Source organism: Megalobrama amblycephala, linkage group LG11, assembly GCF_018812025.1.
Source record: "Megalobrama amblycephala isolate DHTTF-2021 linkage group LG11, ASM1881202v1, whole genome shotgun sequence".
In the NCBI taxonomy this organism is placed as follows: Eukaryota; Metazoa; Chordata; class Actinopteri; order Cypriniformes; family Xenocyprididae; genus Megalobrama; species Megalobrama amblycephala.
The window spans coordinates 15,612,925-15,634,840 of NC_063054.1; the positions used below are offsets into that span (position 1 = coordinate 15,612,925).

Below are 21,916 nucleotides of genomic sequence, written 5' to 3' on the forward strand. Positions count from 1 at the left end.
GTGCTGTCCTTTAGATGTGGAAATGATCAAACCAAGCAGAGATCAGTGAAGCACCAAAGTGATACAGCAAAATCCTTTGTGAATCCCCAAAACCTTGTGAGTTGCCTACGTAGGCAGAATTTTAAGGCATCAGTCATGCCCCCAATACAAAGGCTCTTCCAAAATGTAGATACCTTCTTTTGCACAAATTGTAAGACAGCATGTATCCTTTGTGGAGAAGGCGATCAAACAATGCACTGCGTCAAGCTCAGTGAAAAACAAAATCTATTCAAGATGGCAGACAAAGCAAGAGTAAGGTTTATTCTAAATACGTATAATGCTCTACCGAAAATTTTTCTATGCTTTTTATTTTAATGAATAGTGTGTTGTTTCAGTCTGGAACACTTAACCCAGCTTCAACCAGTCTAGCAAAACAACTTGATGGTTTTCCTAAATGACTGAAATCAACTGCGAGTCTCCTGTACCTCTCAAGTGTGAAGCATAATTTGTAGTTGCTGTCTATGTAGAGCGTATCAAAATGTTCACTTATAAGGTTACATTTCAATTCGGATACAGCCATAGAAGGCAGCTCACTAGGTTTTAGAACAAACCTTTTCCTTTTTTTCCTTCCAACCCAGATTCAGTCGTGCTCTGCCTTCCTCTTATTTATGGTTCTGAATATTCAGCTTCTGAAAGCCATGCTGAGCTCTCATCTGTCTTCCCAGCTTTTTCTCATTAACCGACTCAAATTCTCCACTCAGACTCTCATACAAACATTAGTTGGCTAGACTGTGCGCAATTCAAAGAGGCATAGCTCTGGTCTCAAAAAAGCTCAGGACACAGAAGAGGTCAATGAAGGAAAAGACTGATGAGAACACACATTGAGTGCTTGTTTACTGTGCTCATACTGAAAGGAATGGGGAGCAACCCTCTACGGACACACTGAAGCTCGTTGCCATTGGCTAGTAATTTTTTTTTTTTTATTTTACTCACCAGACTTTTTATATGAAATGCAAGAATGCAAATTTAAAAAAAAAAAATCTACATAAATATAAAATATAAATTTAAAACACTATTAAAGTCAAGAAAACAGTCTGTAATAAAATAAGGTCAAATAAACAATAGAAAAGATGCCAATTAAATTCTATTTAGATCAAGCAGTAGTTAGATGTAGATTAGGTTCAGAAATTGAATAAAATAATCAAATGTAAAATAGCACTGCATAGTCTTCACTGTATAAATTAAATATGATTAATCCTTATTACAGTTCCAAAAGTTTAGTCAATAGCATTGAGTGATTTTTTTTTTCTTTCTCAGCTGTTTACATTCACTTAAGACGTAACCGACTACGTTGACTAAGATACTCGCCAAGACGGCATTTAGACATAATTTTGTGTGAAAGTGTCCGTTCAAGTGCAAAACGAGAAAGTATTTCAATTCAGTATTCGCGTGCTGTCAGACGCGGCTTTCTAGGCACACACTTCAGATTTGGGCGCAGACAAAACTTACGTTCGCTGTATGAAAAGTTATCTTTTGTATCTTTTAGTGCATGAATATTAAAATTGGCAAAGCAAAAAAAAAAAATGTGCAAATGATAAACTTTCATGACTCTCTTTCTCTCACGTTGAGTGTGCGTGTGTGAGAAATCCACAGAGGGCACTCTCAGCCAAACAATGACAGTGCATAAAGCTCAGCAAGAAATGAAATTACATCTGTGCTTAACTTATTTTTTGCCTCTAACTCAAATGCAGTCGACTGCAATCGTTTTTTAGTATTTTTAGTTTTTATTAGCCATTAGCTAATAAAAAGACATTTTTAGTCACCTCTCATGAAATTTGGTCGCATATGCAACTGATTTACTCGCAAAGTAGAGGGTTGGGGAGAAAATATGGATGGAGTCCTTGAATCAGATATTTTCATCTTATATCATCATGTAATCTTTTGCTTTTTAAATTTCTGGAACTTATCAAGAATCTGTGATTCTGATTTTTGACAGATGCTCCAAGGTGATGACACATTTTCTACAACTGCATGCCAATTAAGTGATTGGACCACCCATGGCAGATGTTAGTGCCACGAGGACATTAAGGAGCACCAGGTGAGTTTACTATGCAAACCTTCCACTGGATCCATTCCTTGAGAATGAAATATAAATAAATAGGAAGCCCTCAAACATTTTAGGGGATGAGAGAGAGTACAAGCATCCTTAGCATCCTTAAAAAACACTACGGCTGGTAGTGGAACGTATTCTTCATGTGGTTCAACAGCAAGGCAACAGGATAAAAACCATCAGCTGAACAACTGAATCCACAACAAAAAGAAACACAATCATTAAAATTCCCACCCACTGTTTCCTTGTGATATGAGGCAGGCTAAGATTTTGAATTAATCTGACTACCGCAGAGGAAGCAAAATGTATTTACTACATGTCCAAATGGTTAGTGACTGTTAAAGTTACTATGGTGTAACGACTCCAAAAAAAGCACACCGCATACATAACATGAGGTGTTTCCTGTTTCATTCTGAGTGCAACAAGATGAGACTAGTAGTTGATTTATTACAGTTTACAAAAGATTATGAATAATAATAATAACAATCTGTAATGATAAGATGACGAAATGAAGGAAAGCCTATAAACCTAAAGCCGACAACTGCAAATTAACCAAAACCCACAAAGACAGTGACGAAGCAAAACAAATATGACATACAACAGGATAAAAATGACAACGGATGCTGTGTCCATGTTTTCCCCACTAAATTACCTTTTATTATCTATGCAAAGTATGTTTTCTTTCTCCCACTCTCCATCTATTTTTTTCTGGAAATATAGCTGTTACAATACTAAAATTTGAGATGATACATTTTAGATACCTCACAGCATCAGTAGGCATGATGCAGTATTACAAGGTGTTCAGCCATACACAAATTACATTACTTGCCTACCACTGTCGTGTTTTTTTTTGTTTTTTTTAATAGAAATAAAAACCTTTAGTTCAGTTGGACAACAGATGCTACAATTATAAACTTAAAGCATCTGCTCTGCTCAATACATACAGTGCAGCAGGAGTCAGATTTCACTTAAGTGACAAGAGTATAGGAGAAATTAGTTGACTGACAGGGCGATGGCAGAGGATTTGGGGCGCAACAGATCCTGAGCATCATTGACAAATGTCTCATCTTGTAAAATGTGCGGTCAGCACCGCCGCTCCCTATACACAGTACTTGTGATCGCAAATTCAAAAGTGAAAAGCAATTGCAGTACCCCGCATATGGATAGCAGCTCCCTGATGTCCACAAATTATAGACCTAGAGTACACGTGATGGCGAAAGTGAAAAGCAAGCTTGCATTCATAATCCTCCCCCACCCGGTGTTATAGGTAATACCAGTGTTATCGCAAGTTTATATACTACTACTCTCACTTTGACATCCCTTAAGCATCAGTACAAATTATACAATGTTAAAGTTATTGTTAAAGTGACCTTCACTATACCAGGTGTCATGGTAAATAGGGGAACAAACCTGTGATCCCATGATTCTACAAGCTAGAGCATATATCATCATTGAGAGCTATCATCCTGCCTTCAACAGAAAAGGCAAAAAGAAGGAAGAATTGACTAGGAGAGACCAAAAGGGGTCTAATTACGTCTGCAAGGTCCAGCACATGTTTATTTGATTCGTCTTTTAAAGGAAGTGCTTGATTAAATAAATAGAGGCCAGGAAGCGCATTTCAAATTCTCTTTAATGGAAGATGATGAAAAAGCCCACGGCTCGAGGCAGAGCGCGCAAAACCCACCACGAGAGAAACGCAGGCCATCAATCTTGCTCTCGCTCGTACGCACTTCAACTCTTAATGTTTTCCCCAACTGCAACACACTGAAGATCTGAACGCAAGCAAAGAGAGCCTTTGAAATCGTCAGGTAAAAAAAGGATAAACTGTACAGAGATTCCCGCCAGCCCATAATTCCCTACGAAAGTAAAAGAGGTTTAAAAAATAAAGCAGAACACCAAAGCAATATTTGTTCAGAAAGATGACACAGGGGGAGACATGAATAAAATGTGTGTGAGTGTGTGTGTGTGTGTACGCAGCTCCACTGCTGAGACAAAGCCATTTACAATTACAGCAACACAAGGGCTGCCAAAGAAACAGCGTTTTACCCTTCACAGAGGTGAGCGTTGAGCAAACTGCAGGTGACAGAAGCTTTGATACACAGATAAACAACACTGAGGTTGTTCTTATAACCTCCCTCTCTCCCCAACACGAAAGATAAGCCAGCTGTGATGAGCTCTTACAGAAGTGTAATCCTTCTCTCATAGACACATCTTGGTGGCTGACACACTTCATCATACTAACAAAAGGGTTCTGTGTAAATGGCTATCCATTCAAAAGTCAATGGACACACAGGGTTTCTATCAGTTTTTCTTTCAAACTAAAGACAGACCGATAATCAGATTTTTTGTACCTGTTTTCAAAAAGAATAAAGAATAGCTACGATCGACAGTATTCACAGGTAAAATAACTTATTTAAAAGGATTAGTTCACTTTCAAATTAAAATTTCCTTATAATTTACTCACCCCCATGTCATCCAAGATGTCTTTCTTTCTTCAGTGGAAAAGAAATTAAGGTTTTTTATGAAAACATTCCATTTTTATCCATATAGTGGACTTCAATGGAGCCCAAACAGATCAGGTCAAAATTACAGTTTCAGTGCAGCTTCAAAACGTTCTACACAATCCCAGACGAGGAATAGGGGTCTTATCTAGAGAAACCATCACTCATTTTCTAAAAAAAAAAAAAAAAAAAAAATTATATAAGTTTTAACCATAAATGCTCATCTTGAACTAGCTCTTCTTCTTCTTCTTTTTCTCTATTAGAATTCCGGCAGTGTAGACACTGCTAAGTGTAGTGAGGCAGGTTTCTTAAAATCTCTTGGAGACACGGCCACAGTTCTTCTGGATTTGGTTTGTCTCAGTTTCATATGTTTCTTCATGTAATCACAGACGGATTCGATGATGGTGAGCTCTGATCTCCATGTGGAGCAACGGCTGTTATCAGTCTTATTGGTGTATTCAAAAATTTCACTGGATTATTACAATTAATGGCAAAATTAATGTTTGGAAATGTGAACGGATATTTCCTATTGACACACTACAGCAAAAGATATAAATAACTGGCTTAAAACCTTTTTTGGGGGGTGAAAATACTGACGTGCCTAAGACTTTTGCACAGTACTACATTATATATATATATACACAGTGCTTTTCACAAAGGATATAGTTTCAAAGCAGCTTTACAGAAAAATAATGCTTTTATAATGTCTTAAATGAATCGTAAATTGTAGTATATTTGCCTGTAAAATTCATTGAAAAATCTAGTCATGATACTAATGATATAACAGTGATATTAATGATATTACAGTGATATTACATATTACATATTACAGTGGTTGACAGAAAGATATGAGGAGAGACGTAGGGAGAGAAGAGTAAAGGAAAATATCAAACACCCCTAAAGTCAATGTAATTCTGAGATATAACTCCCCCTTATCCTCTTGTTGTATTTGATATTTTCGTATGTTTTGTTTTATTGTGTAGTTTGTCAGTCCGTGTGTGTATATATATGTTGTAACTTTATAATTACAAAATATTATTGCGTTAACATGAAACAAATACTTAAAGGGGGGGAGTGCTATTTCATGCATTCTGACTTATTTACACTGTTAAAGAGTTGCATTCTTATGCTAAACATGGCCAAAGTTTCAAAACACGAGTTGGACGTATGATGGACTATTTCTGTGCCAAATGCACTCGTTCCAGATTCGAATACGTTTCGGAAAGTTTTTTTTTTGAGCATGGCCCTGTATCATGTCATAAAGGGTGGAATTCCTTGTATGGGCACTTCTCCCAGATGAGCGTGCGCACACATCACCCAGAACAAGAGCACACACATCAATGTGCTTCATTCGGGTTACAGAAGCCGTGAGATTTTTCAACAATGTCACCAAAGTAGTTTGTTTTTGGTTGTGAGGGAAAGATAACATTTTCAGCTTCCCAAAGAACCCAGCATTAAGGGAACAGTGGATGCAGTTTGTTTTTCCAGGGCGGCAACAGAGTTGAGCACGTATGTTTGTTTGTTTCCGGAATTTTGGTGACAAATGTTTTGTAAACGACTCCTAGTTTGACGCTGGATTTGCAGATCGCAGGTGGTGAGTAAAACGCCATCAAATGTCTGTGTTTTGTAGGCAATCGCCACGCAAGTACATATAATGTTAACAACATGAACGTTTTTGTTCCATTTTTTATTTATAATGATGTCGCAGCTTGCAGACGATCGCTACGCAAAAGCTGTGTGTGCTCGTGACTCTTTAGCTCTGCCCACAGCACGCCTCCAGGAGCTCGGCTTTTTTCGGAAAGAGTCAGTACAGCAGATCCATCTTTTATAAATATGATAAAACTAAACACTTTTCGGAGATATGAAGGATACAATACTACTCTATTAGGTACTCAAGATTAACATGAGGCTGACAGAAACTGTGTGTGTGTTATGTACCCTTTAATCTCATCAATTTTATTTAATTTGCTAATAATCAGATTTAACTATTAAAAAGAAGGAGTGAGACAGACGGACAGACATAACCTACCTAGTTTGTACAAAGAAAGACAAATGAAAAACAGATTGTACAGCAAGTAATAGGAGACAAGAAAGAGAAATGGTGACAATGATTCAAAACCACTGTTCTCTAATTAAACTCATTTGACACTGGAGCTCTGTCTTTCTCTCTTGATCTCTCTCTCTTTCACAGACACACACACACTAATAAATTCTCTGGAAGTAGAAAATTGTGCATGAATTCAATGTCTGAAATACAGTTGTGCTCAAAAGTTTACATACCTCTTGCAGAATCTGCAAAAATGTCATTTTAACAAAATAAGAGGGATCATAAAAATTGCATGATATTTTTTATTTTTGTACTGTCCTGCATAAGCTATTTCACATAACAGATGTTTACATACAGTCCACTAGACAATAATATCTTAATTTATAAAAATGACCCTGTTCAAAAGTACCCTTTATTCTTAAAACTCTGCATTACTACCTGGATGATCCCTTGTTTGTCCTGAGCAGTTAAACTGCAGACTGTTCTTCAGAAAAATCCTCCAGGTCCTGCACATTATTTGGTTTTCCAGCATCTTCTGCATATTTGAACCCTTTTCAGCTGTGATTTTTGAAATCATACTTTTCATACTTGGGAGACTCGTGCACAACTATTACAAAAGCTGCAAACATTCACTGATGCTCCAGAAGGAAAAACGATGCATTAAACATTTGAACAGGATGATGATGTGTATGTTTTTTTCTTATTTTGTTTAAAGATCATATTTTTTTCATTTAGTACTGCCCTCCAGAAGCTACAGAAAATACTTACATGTTTGCCAGAAGACAAAAAAGTACAATTTATACTGATCATCCAATTCAAAAAGTTTACATCCCTGGCTCTTAATGAATCATACTGCCTTCTTGAGCACCAGTGAATGTTTGCAGCTTTTGTAATATTTGTGTACGAGTCCCTCAGTGTGAAAAAATGGATCTCAAAATCATACAGCCACAGCTGAAAAGGGTTCAAACATGCACAAGATGCTGGAAAACCAAAGAATGTGCAGGACTTGGAAGATTTTTCTGAAGAACAGTGGGTGGTTTAACTTCTCAGGACAAACAAGGGACTCATGAACAAAAAATAAAGTCATGGATCATTCTGGTAGGAACAAGGGTATGTGAACTTTTGAACAGGGTAATTTTTATAAATTAAGCTATTATTTTGTCTTTTGGACTATATGTAAACATCTGTTGTGTGAAATGGCTTATTCATGACAGTACTAAATAAAAATAACATGCAATTTTTATTAACCTTCTTATTTTGTTAAAATTATTAACATTTTTGCATATTCTGCAAGGGGTATGTAAACTTTTGAGCACAACTGCATCTCAATCTCCTTTCGAAGAATCCATCATCAGACACAACATAATGGCAAATCAATCTGACAGTACAGGATGCAAAGTAAACTTGTAAAGACACTGAAAGAGTGAAAAAGACAAAGAGAGAAGTTACCAGAAAGCCAGACAAAAAACCCCACAGAGAAGGAAATTGACAGCTCACAGACACATCTAAAAGGTCGAACCATCAAGAGCCTCTACCAGCACAGAAGCACCCAAACAAGATCGGCTCATCAGCGGGGAATCTGTGTTGCCATAAAAATCAACAAAGAAGATGAAGTTCACCACCGTGGCCTTGTGCAGAGTCTTCACAAAGCTCTCAGAGAGAGACAGACTGAAGGGCAGTTAACACTGAGGACAAACACATTCAGACAACGAGTCAGACTGGATGATCTCTCCTGGAGTTAGTCAATTGCTACATTTACATTGCAAGGTCTAATGACAAGATGCCCATATTTGTTTGTGCCACAATGCGATACAGCCATCACAATATATATTGTCAAAAAGACGACTCTCACAGCCACTCACGAGTCATGTGACATTACACAGTGTGTAAAAAGGTTAAGATTAGCAGAAGATCAGTTCTGTTCTTCAACTTTGATTGGTCATCCGATGTTCCAAGAGTGCGCATTTATTACAGCAGACTTTTCACTGTTTGTATCATTCCACTTGTCTGTGTTTGCACAGTGGTTAGTGAAGTCAACCAGTGTTACTTAGGTGAGTCATTTGAATCATTCACTCAACCAGTTTGTTCAAATACACACGTGCTGCACAATATTGGAAAAAAATGACATTGTGTTTTTCTACGATATATATTATGATATGAAATAAATTCACCAGATTACTTGAATAGCTCTATTTGGAAATAATTAATAATTCTAGAATTATTGGGGTGATTTAAATGAAATAAGCAGTGCTTTATATTTTCAGGTAAGTATTCAGGTACAGAAAATTAATAATCAAATGTAAATAACACTGCATAGTCTTCACTGAATAAACTGAATATAATTAATCTGTGTTAAAGCTGCAAAAGTGATTTTCTCTTTGGATTTTGTTGTTTGTTAACATTCATGACACGAAAGCAGCAAGCCTGCTGTCACTTTAAGACCAAATATCCTTTGCAATGATACACATCCGTTTTCTTTGTTTGCATTACCTAAGCCATAAGCAACTGTGTTTACAAGGATACTCGCAGTGATGGACATTTTGACAAAATTCTGCATGTATGTGTCCGTTTAAGTACAAACAGACATGGAAGTGAGCATAATTCGGTGTTCATGTGCATCTGCGCTGCTCCATGTCGCTGCACAACTGACAAGACCTAAAACGTGCAAATGATGAACTTTCACTCTATGATGGTTAAACTATGCAATTAATCTGAGAATTGCATGTGTTTCAAAACGTGGTGCCTGGTCTGTACGGATTAACGATCCCCATAGAGACAGAGTGCATTTAGGCCACGCCCTCTCCGGGGGGAAAACAACCCAACCGTCTCCATTCACTTTGCATAGTGTGATGCTGCCTGCTTATCATTTCTGATTTATAACAAAACACAGAACAATGTCTAAAAGCTGCTTATGTGACATGGTGTACAGCAAACAAGCTAAAAAACCCAGAACTAAGTTATCATAAGCTGTCAACCCCAAAAAACGAATGTTTAAGGACACAAAAGTGGATACAGGCAGTGAGACAGAGCGCAACAGATGTGCGACATTATTCTGTTTTTTGTTATAAGTCAGAAATGACAAAGAGGCAGCCTCACGCTATATAAAGTCAATAGGGGCTGTTGGATTGTTTTCCCCCCGGTGGGCGTGGTTTTCAGATTATGACGCGTATCGCTCTGTCTATATACTAGACATTGCACTTCCTGCGTTGTGACTATCGTGGATGCGCACATCACGATATCAATGCTAAAAGGATACATTGTGCAGCCCTAATACACACTTATTTAAGAACAAAATAAGTGACTGCCTTTTTGAGCAAGTCACTGAATTATTTAGTCAACCAATTCATTCGAAAACACAGATTCAGTCAGGAACAAAACACCTCTGTGGTTGATTCTGTTTGGAACCATCTTAATTGGAAAAGACAAATAGACAAAGTACCTGCCGATGTTGCGCCTAAAGTGTACGTTGCTTAGTATTATCATCCTGTTTACTGATATTGTAAAAGCAATATCAAACTCACAATCATGCTCTTAGATTTTAATGGGTCTTTAAGATACAAACTGCACAAACTACAGAGTCCAATGACACGTCAGATGTTTTTAGAGTTCTGGGTGTAGCACACACATTTTCAAGGCTGTGTCTCATTTCAAAGGGTACTTTATATGAGATGTCAGGAGCTCCAGATATTCAAGGGCAAATGTAGCCATGATAAAGGAAGCAACAGCTTACACTATCATTCCTTCAAAAAATGATGCACAAATAATTTAAGGACTTTCTGCTGTCAGGAAGCATGACAGTGGATTAACGCTGTGCAAAGCTCACACTGTTTTGGTGCCAGCAAGGTGGATTACATTATGCTTTCATAAATAAAAAACAATGAGCAAAATGTGTTTAAAAATCACGTCAATTTCATGGGGATTCCGCAATTAGGAGCACGACCAGGTGGAGAAGACCAAAGGGCAAATTTCCTCCAGTGTTTAATAGGTGGAGCTCCAAAACGTTCTAAATTCATGACATAGAGCATTTTTCTGATTGTCATAGCATTGATCCTGATTCTATTTTACATCAATTTAATTGTAGAAACAATTCTATAAAACACCAGTTCATATTTATGGGCTGTTAGTCAATATGTTGCCACGGTAACACCATCACCAGCCTCAGGTCTTCAGAGACAAATCATAGAGCGTGTAGTAGTTCCATTGTTAAACAACCAGTTAGTTCCATTTCAAACTTCCACCATTTGTAAGGCAGAAATCGACTTCTTTTTTTTTTTTAATTGAGGTTTGTGAATGATACAAGCACAGTCCTGATCCGTAGGGTCTCTTCAGGTCTTGGGATCTAATTTTCAATCCCATGTTTTATGACGTTTATTCCATCTGTGTAGTTCAGACTACATGAAAATGCGTGTTCCTTCGTCCTTTTCTTGCACTTATCTGGTGCAGAACATTACTGTGTGAGAGACACTTTGAGATAATTATCCAAGCTCACACACAGTGCAGACTGGCCATTCATTGTGCTGTTATTCTCTTTGTCCTTGGCTGGGAGTTCACTGGGCCATTGTGTCAGACACATCTAAAAATAGGTCTGCCGGCATGATACCAGCAGCCGCCTGGGGCTTTTAAACAACATTACCTCAGTCATCAAACCCCTGCGGGAAACCTATCATGACAGCACCAGAGACTGCAGCTCCACTCGTTTAAATACCCATGCAGCGTCTTCTGACTCTCTGCTCACTAGAAACACTAAGAGCTTTTTATAAGGTCCAGCAGGGCTGGATGACTATTTTTAGGAAATTGATGGTAACTGGAATTCCTTTTGCAATTTGGAGTTCCTCATAAATCATTAGAGCCTTGAGAATATCTTCACGGATCACTGAAGGAAGGACAATATCGCACTTTTAAGGAATAGTTTACCAAAATGAATTTAGTCACCCTCATGTTGCTCCAAACCCATATGACCTCATTCTTCCATGGAACAAAAACGCAAATGGCTCCTACTTGGCAAGTGAAGTTCCATATCATCCCACTGGTTCCCATATATTTTGTAACCTAATCACATTGCAGCAGTCTGAATATGCAAAATTGACTGTTAAAGTATTTTATGGGGAATGTTTCTTTTAATTTTATAGCTTGACAGCCATTGGCCACTAAATTGTATGGAAAAGAGCAATGTAAGCATTCTGCTATCTCTTTTCATGTTCCAAAGAAAAAAAAAGAAAGTCATTCTGGTTTGGAATGGCACGAGGGTGAGAAAATGATGTAACTTTCTTTTTGGGTGAACTATTTTTGTTGCTACAAAATTAAGTCAAATATTCATCTTACGAATCTATAGAAAAATGAATAAACAAAAAATGTAAATCAACAAAAAAAACTTAAATTTTTAACCATCTGGTAATGCCAAATTTATAATCCAGTGAATTAAAAGGGTTTGGTTGGAGATGCAGCCTTTGACGTCAACAACAAAAGGTATGGAAAGTGTTTTTTTCCCTTGATAAGATGTAAGCCTATTTATTTTTTTATATGGTAAGTTTCATTTAATTTCTTTAGCAAGTTGCATTTAACATCAGAACAGACCTGCGACCCATTTTTGGTCAAGACCCACCAGTTGAGAACAACTGGTGCAGACAATTTGGGTAAAACAGTGCAATAGAGGGTTCTGGAAAAGTGTTTCCAATTTGGATAAACAACCAGAGTGCTGGGGAAAAAAAACAGAGCTTTGAGAAGCCCAAGAACAGTACTTACAACCAGAAGATATCTACTTTATCCACTTGAGCATCATCTATAGCGTACTCATAAAAGCATTTCTAGAAAAGTAAGGCATAATCTAACACCTAGGGCAGACGGTCTCTAAAATCTCAGACTAATTCTGGACTGTAATGTCTCACCGGGAGGCTGGACGGGCGGTCCTGCTGAGTAAGGCCCATGTCATCGTGGTTTGGTTTCCCAGACTGGACCCTGCTGCCATATCCCTCTTGCAGAGTGTCCTATTGAGAAAAACACAAACTGAGAAAGAGGGAAAGACTGATGGGAAAAAAGAAGAGGTATGCAGCCATTGAATGGCTCAAACAGCCCAGAAAGTCTGTGTTGTGGTACTATACACTAACATGCCTTTATTCACACGGAATAAGGTAATTAGACAGTTGCAGACAGTGTGATGATGACACCATCTCATAATTGTGCTTCATCCACAGACTCTGATTCACACGAGCAGAACGGCTGTTCATGCAGAAATGCTGAGGCATGTCTGTCGGCTGAAACGCAGACTGTGCACTGATATCAAAGGTAAAATTATGCAATCTGCATAAGGGGATCAAACAAATGCATTAAAGGAATATTTCACCCGAAAATTATTTATTGGCCTATTTATGTTTGGCTGAATGTCCAAATAAAAGAACTGGATAATAGTTCTGTGAGACGTGATTCTATCGAACAGCAAGAAATAAGGGGTGTAACACTCTCTGTAAAAAAAAAAAAAATCAAACCATTCGGTTCTCCACCCACGGCTCGGCACGTGCTTGCATATTATAGATGTGTATTATATTACTGCATATTATACAATCCATATTATAGATGTGTCGTCAGGTTTTGGATGAACCGTGGTGTTCATCCAAAACCTGACGACACATCTATAATATGGATTGTTGAAAACAGCTATGTGTAAAACAGACAGATGCATATGGCTAATGTATATTTCAGGCGATGGATACGCATTCTGGTTTCCCAATACATTACAACAGCCATGATCATGGACAAAACAGTCACTCAATGTTCAATGCAAGTGCCGTATGCTATCACAGCGCGCAAATACTCAAAGTCTTGCACCTAAATGGACAAATTCACACAAAAATTGTCAACATGCCCATCATAGTGAGTATCCTAACAAAAATAGTAAGTTATGTCTTAAGAGAAAAGTAAGACAGACAACGCATGTGTATCAGTATCAGTGTACTGGATCTTTGAATTATGTCTTAAAGAGACAGCAGTCTAATATCACCCAAAAATGAAAATAATGTCATTTATTACTCACCCTCATGCCATTCCACACCCGTTAGACCTTTGTTAATCTTCAGAACGCAAATTAATATATTTTTGTTGAAATGTGATGGCTCAGTGAGGCCCCCATAGCCAGCAATGTCATTTCCTCTCTCAAGATCCATTAATGTACTAAAAACATATTTAAATCAGTTCATGTGAGTACAGTGGTTCAATATTAATATTATAAAGCGACGAGAATATTTTTGGTGCGCCACAAAATAACGATTTATATAATGATGGCCAATTTCAAAACACTGCTTCCATGAAGCTTCGGAAGCGTTATGAATCAGCGTGTCGAATCATGATTCAGGATCACGTATCAAACCGCCAAACTGCTGAAATCACGTGACTTTGGCGGTCTGAACCTCTGATTCGACAAGCTGATTCATAACGCTCCGAAGCTTCCTGAGGCAGTGTTTTGAAATTGGCCATCATTATATAAGTCGTTATTTTGTTTGTTTTTTTTGCCGCACCAAACATATTCTTATCGCTTTATAATATTAATATTGAACCACTGTACTCACATGAACTGATTTAAATATGTTTTTAGTACCTTTATGGATCTTGAGAGAGGAAATGTCATTGCTGGCTATGCAGGTCTCACTGAGCCATCGGATTTCAAAAAAAATATCTTAATTTGTGTTCTGAAGATTAACGAAGGTCTTACAGGGTGTGGAACGGCATGAGGGTGAGTAATAAATGAACATTATTTTCATTTTTGGGTGAACTAACCCTTTAATCAAAAGACACAAGATGAAGAAATAATCACTACTCTTGACTGAATAGCTTTTATAACTTCAATAATGTTTAATTTTTATTTAATTTATTCAAAGAAGTTTATATGTTTCTGTACCTGAAAATGACTGTTAGATACCTGAAAAACCTGTAAAGCATTGTTTATTTTATTTGTATCTTAGCTCTCATGTATTTATTTGATACTGAATATTGATATTTTTCAAGTATCTAATCAAAGTTAGAAATTCCATTATTGTGATACCACTACCAAGGTATAGTAAAAACAGTTATATTGTGAAATATTATTACATTTTAAAATGACTTTTCTATATAAGTAAATCTGAAAATTTTCAGCATCATTACTCCAGTCTTCAGTGTCACATGATCCTTTAGAATTCATTTTAATTGCTGATTTGGTGCTCAAGAATCATCAATGTTGAAAGCAATATGCTGCTTAATATATTGTGGAAACCATGCTACATTTTTTTCAGGATACTTTGGTAAATATAATGTTCAAAAGAACAGCATTTTTTTTATATAGAAATTTTTCATAACAAATCTAAAAGTATTTACCAAAACTTGAGATCAATTTGAATGCATACTTGCCAAATAAAAGTATCAATTTTATTCAAATAAAATCAGGTAATGTATATTTTCACATACATACATATTCTTATTTAAAATAATATTTGATACCTCTATATATACATATATGTGTGTATATATATAAACCCAGTCGGTACTTTCCGCAGTATCCGTAGTGCCGAGTATCGGGTCAATCTGGTACCTGCTGATAGGCGGCTGCTTTCAAACGCTCCCATCATCATCATCATCATTCTTGCAATTTCAACAAAACCTCCTCTGTGGCCCCGTCCCAAATGGCACGCTTCATTTGCACTTACGGTCTTGGGGACTTACAATGGCTGTTGTGTGTTCGTGTGATTGTGAAGTCCACGAGACCGTAGGATGTCCCATTTGTCATGTTAGGTTTCAGAAGGGTGCTTGAGAGCGACATGTGTCCTCAGTGCACACTTTTGCCGCACTGGTGCGAGCTCCGCAGCAGACTTCTTCCAGACAGTCAGTTTGTGCCGTTACATCACTAAAGTGCAGACTCGTAGGAAGACCGCAAGTGTTTAGGGTACCATTTGGGATAGGGCCTGTTTTAGTCAATAATTTCACCTGTAGAATTCACAACTAAACATCAGAAAAAGTATTAAAATCTCCTTTTGTGTTCCACAGAAGAAAAAAAAAAAAAATCATACAGGTTTGAACCATCCCTTTCTACAGCAATATACCAATAACACTGTGGGTACCAAACCAAAAGAAAATTAATTATACAGCCTCTTTTCTGTAAAAGTGGAACAAAACTTCCCTCAGTAAATATACTTCAGAAAAGAAAAGTGGAAAGAAAGTTGAAAGTATGCCAACTAAGGTCGCCCTGCCCGCAATTCACTCATGTATACAAACATCACCCAGAACTCCCGCCCGCTCACTTCATTCAACAGTGGGAAAAACACTGAGCAAAAAAAAAAAGAAAAAAGAAAAAAAGAAGGGGGGCATTCCCAAGCCAGACGGAGCTGCATGTGTGTGTGTGTGTATTGACTCTGGGTCATGGCCAGGCCACACACACAGACGGCTGTTTACAGTTGGGCCATTACATCACCGCTCAGGCATGTGCTGATTCAGAACCGTAACAGCTGCTCCACTGCGATAACGGACAGCAAGACCACCAATATTCACAGCGTCACAGGAAAACTATGTGATACTTCCCAAGTGGCACGTTTTTCCTCTCAAATCCTCAAAATTCACTTTCACTATGCTTTGTAGGGCTGTCAATACAAATACTGGGTGATTTTACTTTATTTTTTTACACATGATGTAACGGTTTCAATACCACCGCAAAAATGTCCATTAAACGCACTCCTAATTTATTAAAGTTAAATATTAATATATGTTAAATCCAATTTAAAAATGACACTTAACTTTCATCCTTGAACTGAGACCATGCTAAATACAGTAGTAAGCAAGGGTCCAAAATGTTATGAAATTTGCCCACTTCAAGCACACATCAAAAACACGTGACCAGACTGTTTAATAATTTCAGGAGTGCAAAGAACATGCAAACCAATCATCTCTGAAAAATAAATATTGCAATAAACATATCACCTCGCATCACTCATAGAGTCGCAATGAAATGGAAGTAGGGACAGTTTTCTTTTATATTGTGGCATTCATCCGAGTGTAATGGATTAAAGAAAAAGAAAAAAAGTTAGGATGGGGACTTCATTCTATCAGTTGTTGATTGAATTTTTAGCTGTGGGTGTTACAATAGTGTTACAAACTAGTCAACTGTGAAGGGGTAAGGTTTAACAGACAAAATGATTAGAGAAGTCCGGCATATGCCATCGGAGATCTGTTATTTTCACTAGGAATCTCGAGCTTTGGAATTTTGATTAAACATCATAATGTACAGTATATATATAAAAAAAAAAAAAAGAAACAAAAATGCATGAATGAATTGTTCACAGTAAGATCTATACCATTTGTTTTCCAACTACCCTTATTTAAGGTTTAGTTCACCCAAAAATAAAATTTCTGTCATTGAAAGCAGAACTCAGTAAGATTTGCGAAGCTCCCCCTAGAGGTTCCTTCAGTGAATCACACAGTCGTAAATACTCCAAGCGCAGCTCTGGACTACAATGACTACAACGTTCAACAGCGCAGTAGTTTCGCAAATACAGTACAAGAAAGAGGAGGTGGGTAATTTGCAAATACAGTACACTTAATGGAGGTGGGTAATTTTCGAAATTGTCTTATAAAGTCATAATATATACATTGTTTTTGAATTACCGTAAAGCATTTTGTCACTCTCGCGTGAAAGTGAACATGAGGCGAGATTGTGTCGGGTCGGTGCAGCTCAACTTGCAAGTGCTGTTTTTTGGCGTAGACGTGCCCAGAGGGTGTTAGTGCACGCCTCAAACACACCACAAGTCAATTAACCATCGTAAGGACTTAGAAAACTATTTATGAAGGTAAAAAAAGTTACTTAGTTCTGCTTTAAGTACTCACCCTCATATAGTCCCAAACCTGTAAGAACTTCATTCATCTTTGTAACACAAATTAAGATATTTTTGATGAAATCTGAAAGGTTTCTGAACCACACATAGGCAGCAATGTCATTGCACCTTTTGACATCCAGAAAGGTATTAAAGACATCGTTAAATTAGTTCATGCGACTACAGTGGTTCAACCTTAATGTTATGAAACGGACTCTACTTTTTGTGTGCAAAAACAAAACAAAAACAATGACTTCATTCAACAATTTCTTCTTTTCCCTGTCAGTCTCCTTTGATGTTAACGTAGCGAACGTAGTGCAGTACGTCTGAATGCCGGCTCAGTATTGGCCGACGCTGTACTTGTGAGCACCACGACGCATGCGTGTGATGCTGATGTAGGAGCTGGCGTATAATGAGTCGGCATTCTGACATAGAACAGCGTCAGCATTCTGACGGAAGCGCTGCACTGCGTTCACTACGTCAACAGCGTAGGAGACTGACTGGGAAAAGAAGTAAATTGTTGAATGAAGTCATAATAATAAAGTAAACAATTTTTATTAGTGTTTTCTATATATAGTCTTTGTGGCTAATGGAGGATTTTTTTCCAACTACCCCTGTTGTTTATGGATGTTTGATGGGCTTAAAAAATAAAACATTAAAAAAAAAAAACATCAGTGGAGTAGCTCCAATAGCCTCAGGAAAGAGTTTTGAGGTCAATATGTTCTGATTTGAGTCAGAGCTTTCTGCTTCATTTCTTCATTTAATTCCTGTTTTCTCTAAACCAAGGGGCGGTGATGAACGAGACGTGTTTACACAGGGTGTGTCTAGATGAAAACGTCGCTGTAAGAAAACAAGCGCATCTGAGACTCGTAAACCTCAACATGTCCATGAAAACATCAAATCCATCTCTTTATGGGTTTTTGAGTCCCTTGTGGCTCTACGGTTTCAGCACAATGATTAACGGATCGTTCTTTGAGCTACAGATAAAACGAAAAAAATCCCTTCAGTGTGATTAATGCCCTATTGTAATGGCTTATCTGAAATTGCATCATCCCTGAACAGTTTTGATGTTTAGTCGGTGCGTGAGGGACATTCATGGCGTCTTTAAAAGACGCCATGAAATCTAAATTGACAGTATTTACTTTCTTAATAAATGTCCCTGGTCTTATTGTGCCTGATTCATCAGTGCATGCTACTGTAAAGAGAGAAAAAAAAAAAGTTAATTTTTATAATCTTTCATTAAAATGTAATGGCTTTCTCTCTCCCAGAAATTGCTTTTTCTGCTGATTGTTACCAAGTCCATGTGGGCAAGGAACAATAAAATTAACCAATAATATCACAGTCAGCCAATAGTGATGCAATCAAATCCCAAACTGCTCTACCAGTAATTGTGAATGCTGTTTTCATGTTGTCTAACACACACACTCGTCGTGAAACCAACCTGACTTTCAGAAATGGTATGGTCAGCAGATGCTCTGAGACTGGGTCAGCTAGATGTACCTTTCATGGCCAGCACATGGTGCTAATTGACGACATAAGCCAAACAGAGGAGAACATCAGGCTAGGGGTCATGAAGAGACCACTCTGTGAAGCTCTAATGAAAGCCAGCGCGTTTAATTTAGCGGTTGATTTTAACCAGACCAAGGACTCCAGGGATGATGAGGAAAGCTTGTTCACAAGCTAACATTAAACAGTGTTCAGGTGCTTTAGCGATGAACCATCATTTGCAGAACATAACGACATGTCCTAATTCAAGTACTACATCCTAAGTAGTACGTGAGATAAGAATTAGTGTGTCACTAAACATATTATGTTAAAAAATGTATGCAAACTTGCCAAGGATTTATTTTTAAGCGTGCATTTGAGACTTCGGTAAATATTTAGTTTATACACAGAGTTACATTTCAACCAAGTTTAATTGTGTAGCACAAAAAATACTCTGTAGTGTGTAATTTTTAACTTCAGTCCAAACTAGGCCAAGTTGTAACCTAAGCACAGCTGGTACAATGGGCCCCAGATGCCTATGAGTGCACTGCAGCAAGAAGTTAAAGGTATAGTTCACTGAAAAATGAAGATTATCCCATGATTTACTTACCCTTAAGCCATTCTAGGTGTATATGACTTTCTTCTCTCAGACGAACACAATCGGAGTAATATTAAAAAATTTCCTGGCTCTTTAAAGCTTTATAATGGTAGTGAATAGCGCTCACAATTTTAAGCCCAAAAAACAGTAATCCATATGGCTCCAGGGGGTTAATAAAGGCCTTCTGAAGTGAAGCAATGGGTTTTTGTAAGAAAAATATCCATATTTACAACTTTATAAACTATAGTAATAACCTGCTTTCAGCAAACATCCATACGCAAGTCAACATATGCCGGAAATGTAACCTCTGATGTGACGCATGGCGTATTGACGAACGTGGAACAAAAACTAAAACAAAACACTGGTCACGAATTAGAAATCTAAAACGAGAACTTTTAAATAGAAATGTCGGAGGATTTCGATATAAGAGTAGAGGAGCTTGAGTTTGTTGCCCAGCCCTATTTGTTTGAAACGTGAGTGGCGTCTACACTCACATACTCCTACGTCATATGTGAGACGCTGCAAAAGACACAAGATGTGAGCGCGACGGTCACACACGTCCATCTACTGCATGTTTACATAGAAAAAAATTGGAAAAGTAGAGCATTGGAATGGAAAAATGTGTTCTGTGTGAACGGCCCCTAATACTGCCCCCAAAACCAAAGGAGATTGTGACAGTTCTATTGTGAAGTCAAAGCTGCTCCCACCATTTTTAAATGTATAAACCTAAAAGTTAAGTAATACTGAATTTAAATCAAATAAATTCAGATGAGTAAGTGAAATGTAGAACTGCACGATTCTGGATAAATTGAGAAGTATGATTTTTTTTGTTTCAAACAGAGATCAAGATTCTCCCCATAATTCTGAACAGACAAGAGACAACTAAATAAAATAACATGTAATTTACTAGAGGTTCTGACAAAATTTTACGTACTGCAGTCTATTTAAAATGTTTAATTGATTTGAATGAATTTTTTTTAATATAAACCAGTGAATTAATGATTCAATGACTCGCTGATAAATACTTCCATAGACATCAGTGTTTATATCCAAGCTATACACTTTTATCCCAGTACTTCTGTGTTAATCTTAATATTTGCAACACGTTTCATACCTACACATGATAACTGCTTTCTCTGGGTCAGTGGGAGCGTAAACACAGATTTGAATCTACAATACTGATTTTGTCTAAGGTTTAATAGACATAGCCGAATCGTTGTCATTTAGGAATGAGATCACATGGGTGTTTGAATCGAGATTGCAATCTTTTAACGATTAATGGTGCAGCTCTAATGAAATGTAGATGGAATTTTGTGACATTGCAGTATATCCTAATACAAACATACTTTCTGACTACACATTAAATCACATTTATCAGCATTCAGGAAAATTTTGCCAGTCATATCAATGGGAATCAGCACAATGAAAAAATTTATCATATGTTTTCCTATGCAAATTTTGTATTAAAAGGTGCCGTAGAACATCTTTTTAAAAGATTTAATATAAGTCTAAGGTGTCCCCTGAATGTGTCTGTGAAGTTTCAGCTCAAAATACCCCATAGATTTTTTTTTAAATTAATTTTTTTAACTGCTTATTTTGGGGCATCATTAAATATGAGCCAATTTAGGCTGCGGCCCCTTTAATTCCTCACGCTCCCCGCCCACGGAGCTCGCGCTTGCCTTAAACAGCATAAACAAAGTTCACACAGCTAATATAACCCTCAAAATGGATCTTTACAAAGTGTTCGTCACGCAACATGTCTAATCGTGTAAGTATGGTATTTATTTGGATGTTTACATTTGATTCTGAATGAGTTTGATAGTGCTCCGTGGCTAAAGCTAACATTACACACTGTTGGAGAGATTTATAAAGAATGAAGTTGTGTTTATGAATTATACAGACTGCAAGTGTTTAAAAAATGAAAATAACGACAGTCTTGTCTCTGTGAATACAGTAAGAAACGATGGTAACTTTAACCACATTTAACAGTACATTAGCAACATGCTAACGAAACATTTAGAAAGACAATTTACAAATATCACTAAAAATATCATGTTATCATGGATCATGTCAGTTATTATTGCTCCATCTGCCATTTTTCGCTGTTGTCCTTGCTTGCTTACCTAGTCTGATGATTCAGCTGTGCACATCCAGACGTTAATACTGGCTGCCCTTGTGTAATGCCTCGATCATGGGCTGGCATATGCAAATATTGGGGGCATACATATTAATGATCCCGACTGTTACGTAACAGTCGGTGTTATGTTGAGATTCGCCTGTTCGTCGGAGGTCTTTTAAACAAATGAGATTTACATAAGAAGGAGGAAACAATGGTGTTTGAGACTCACTGTATGTCATTTCCATGTACTG

At 37.3% G+C, this 21,916-nt stretch overlaps 1 protein-coding gene across 1 annotated transcript in view; it reads right to left on the reverse strand.

Annotated features, from left to right (window-relative positions):
• The window catches only part of arid1b (AT rich interactive domain 1B (SWI1-like)), a 95,731-nt gene that overhangs the window by 48,378 nt on the left and 25,437 nt on the right, over positions 1 to 21,916 (reverse strand). The window contains 1 exon segment of the mRNA XM_048206310.1: positions 12,523 to 12,621. Within this exon segment, the coding sequence (XP_048062267.1) occupies positions 12,523 to 12,621 (99 nt within the window).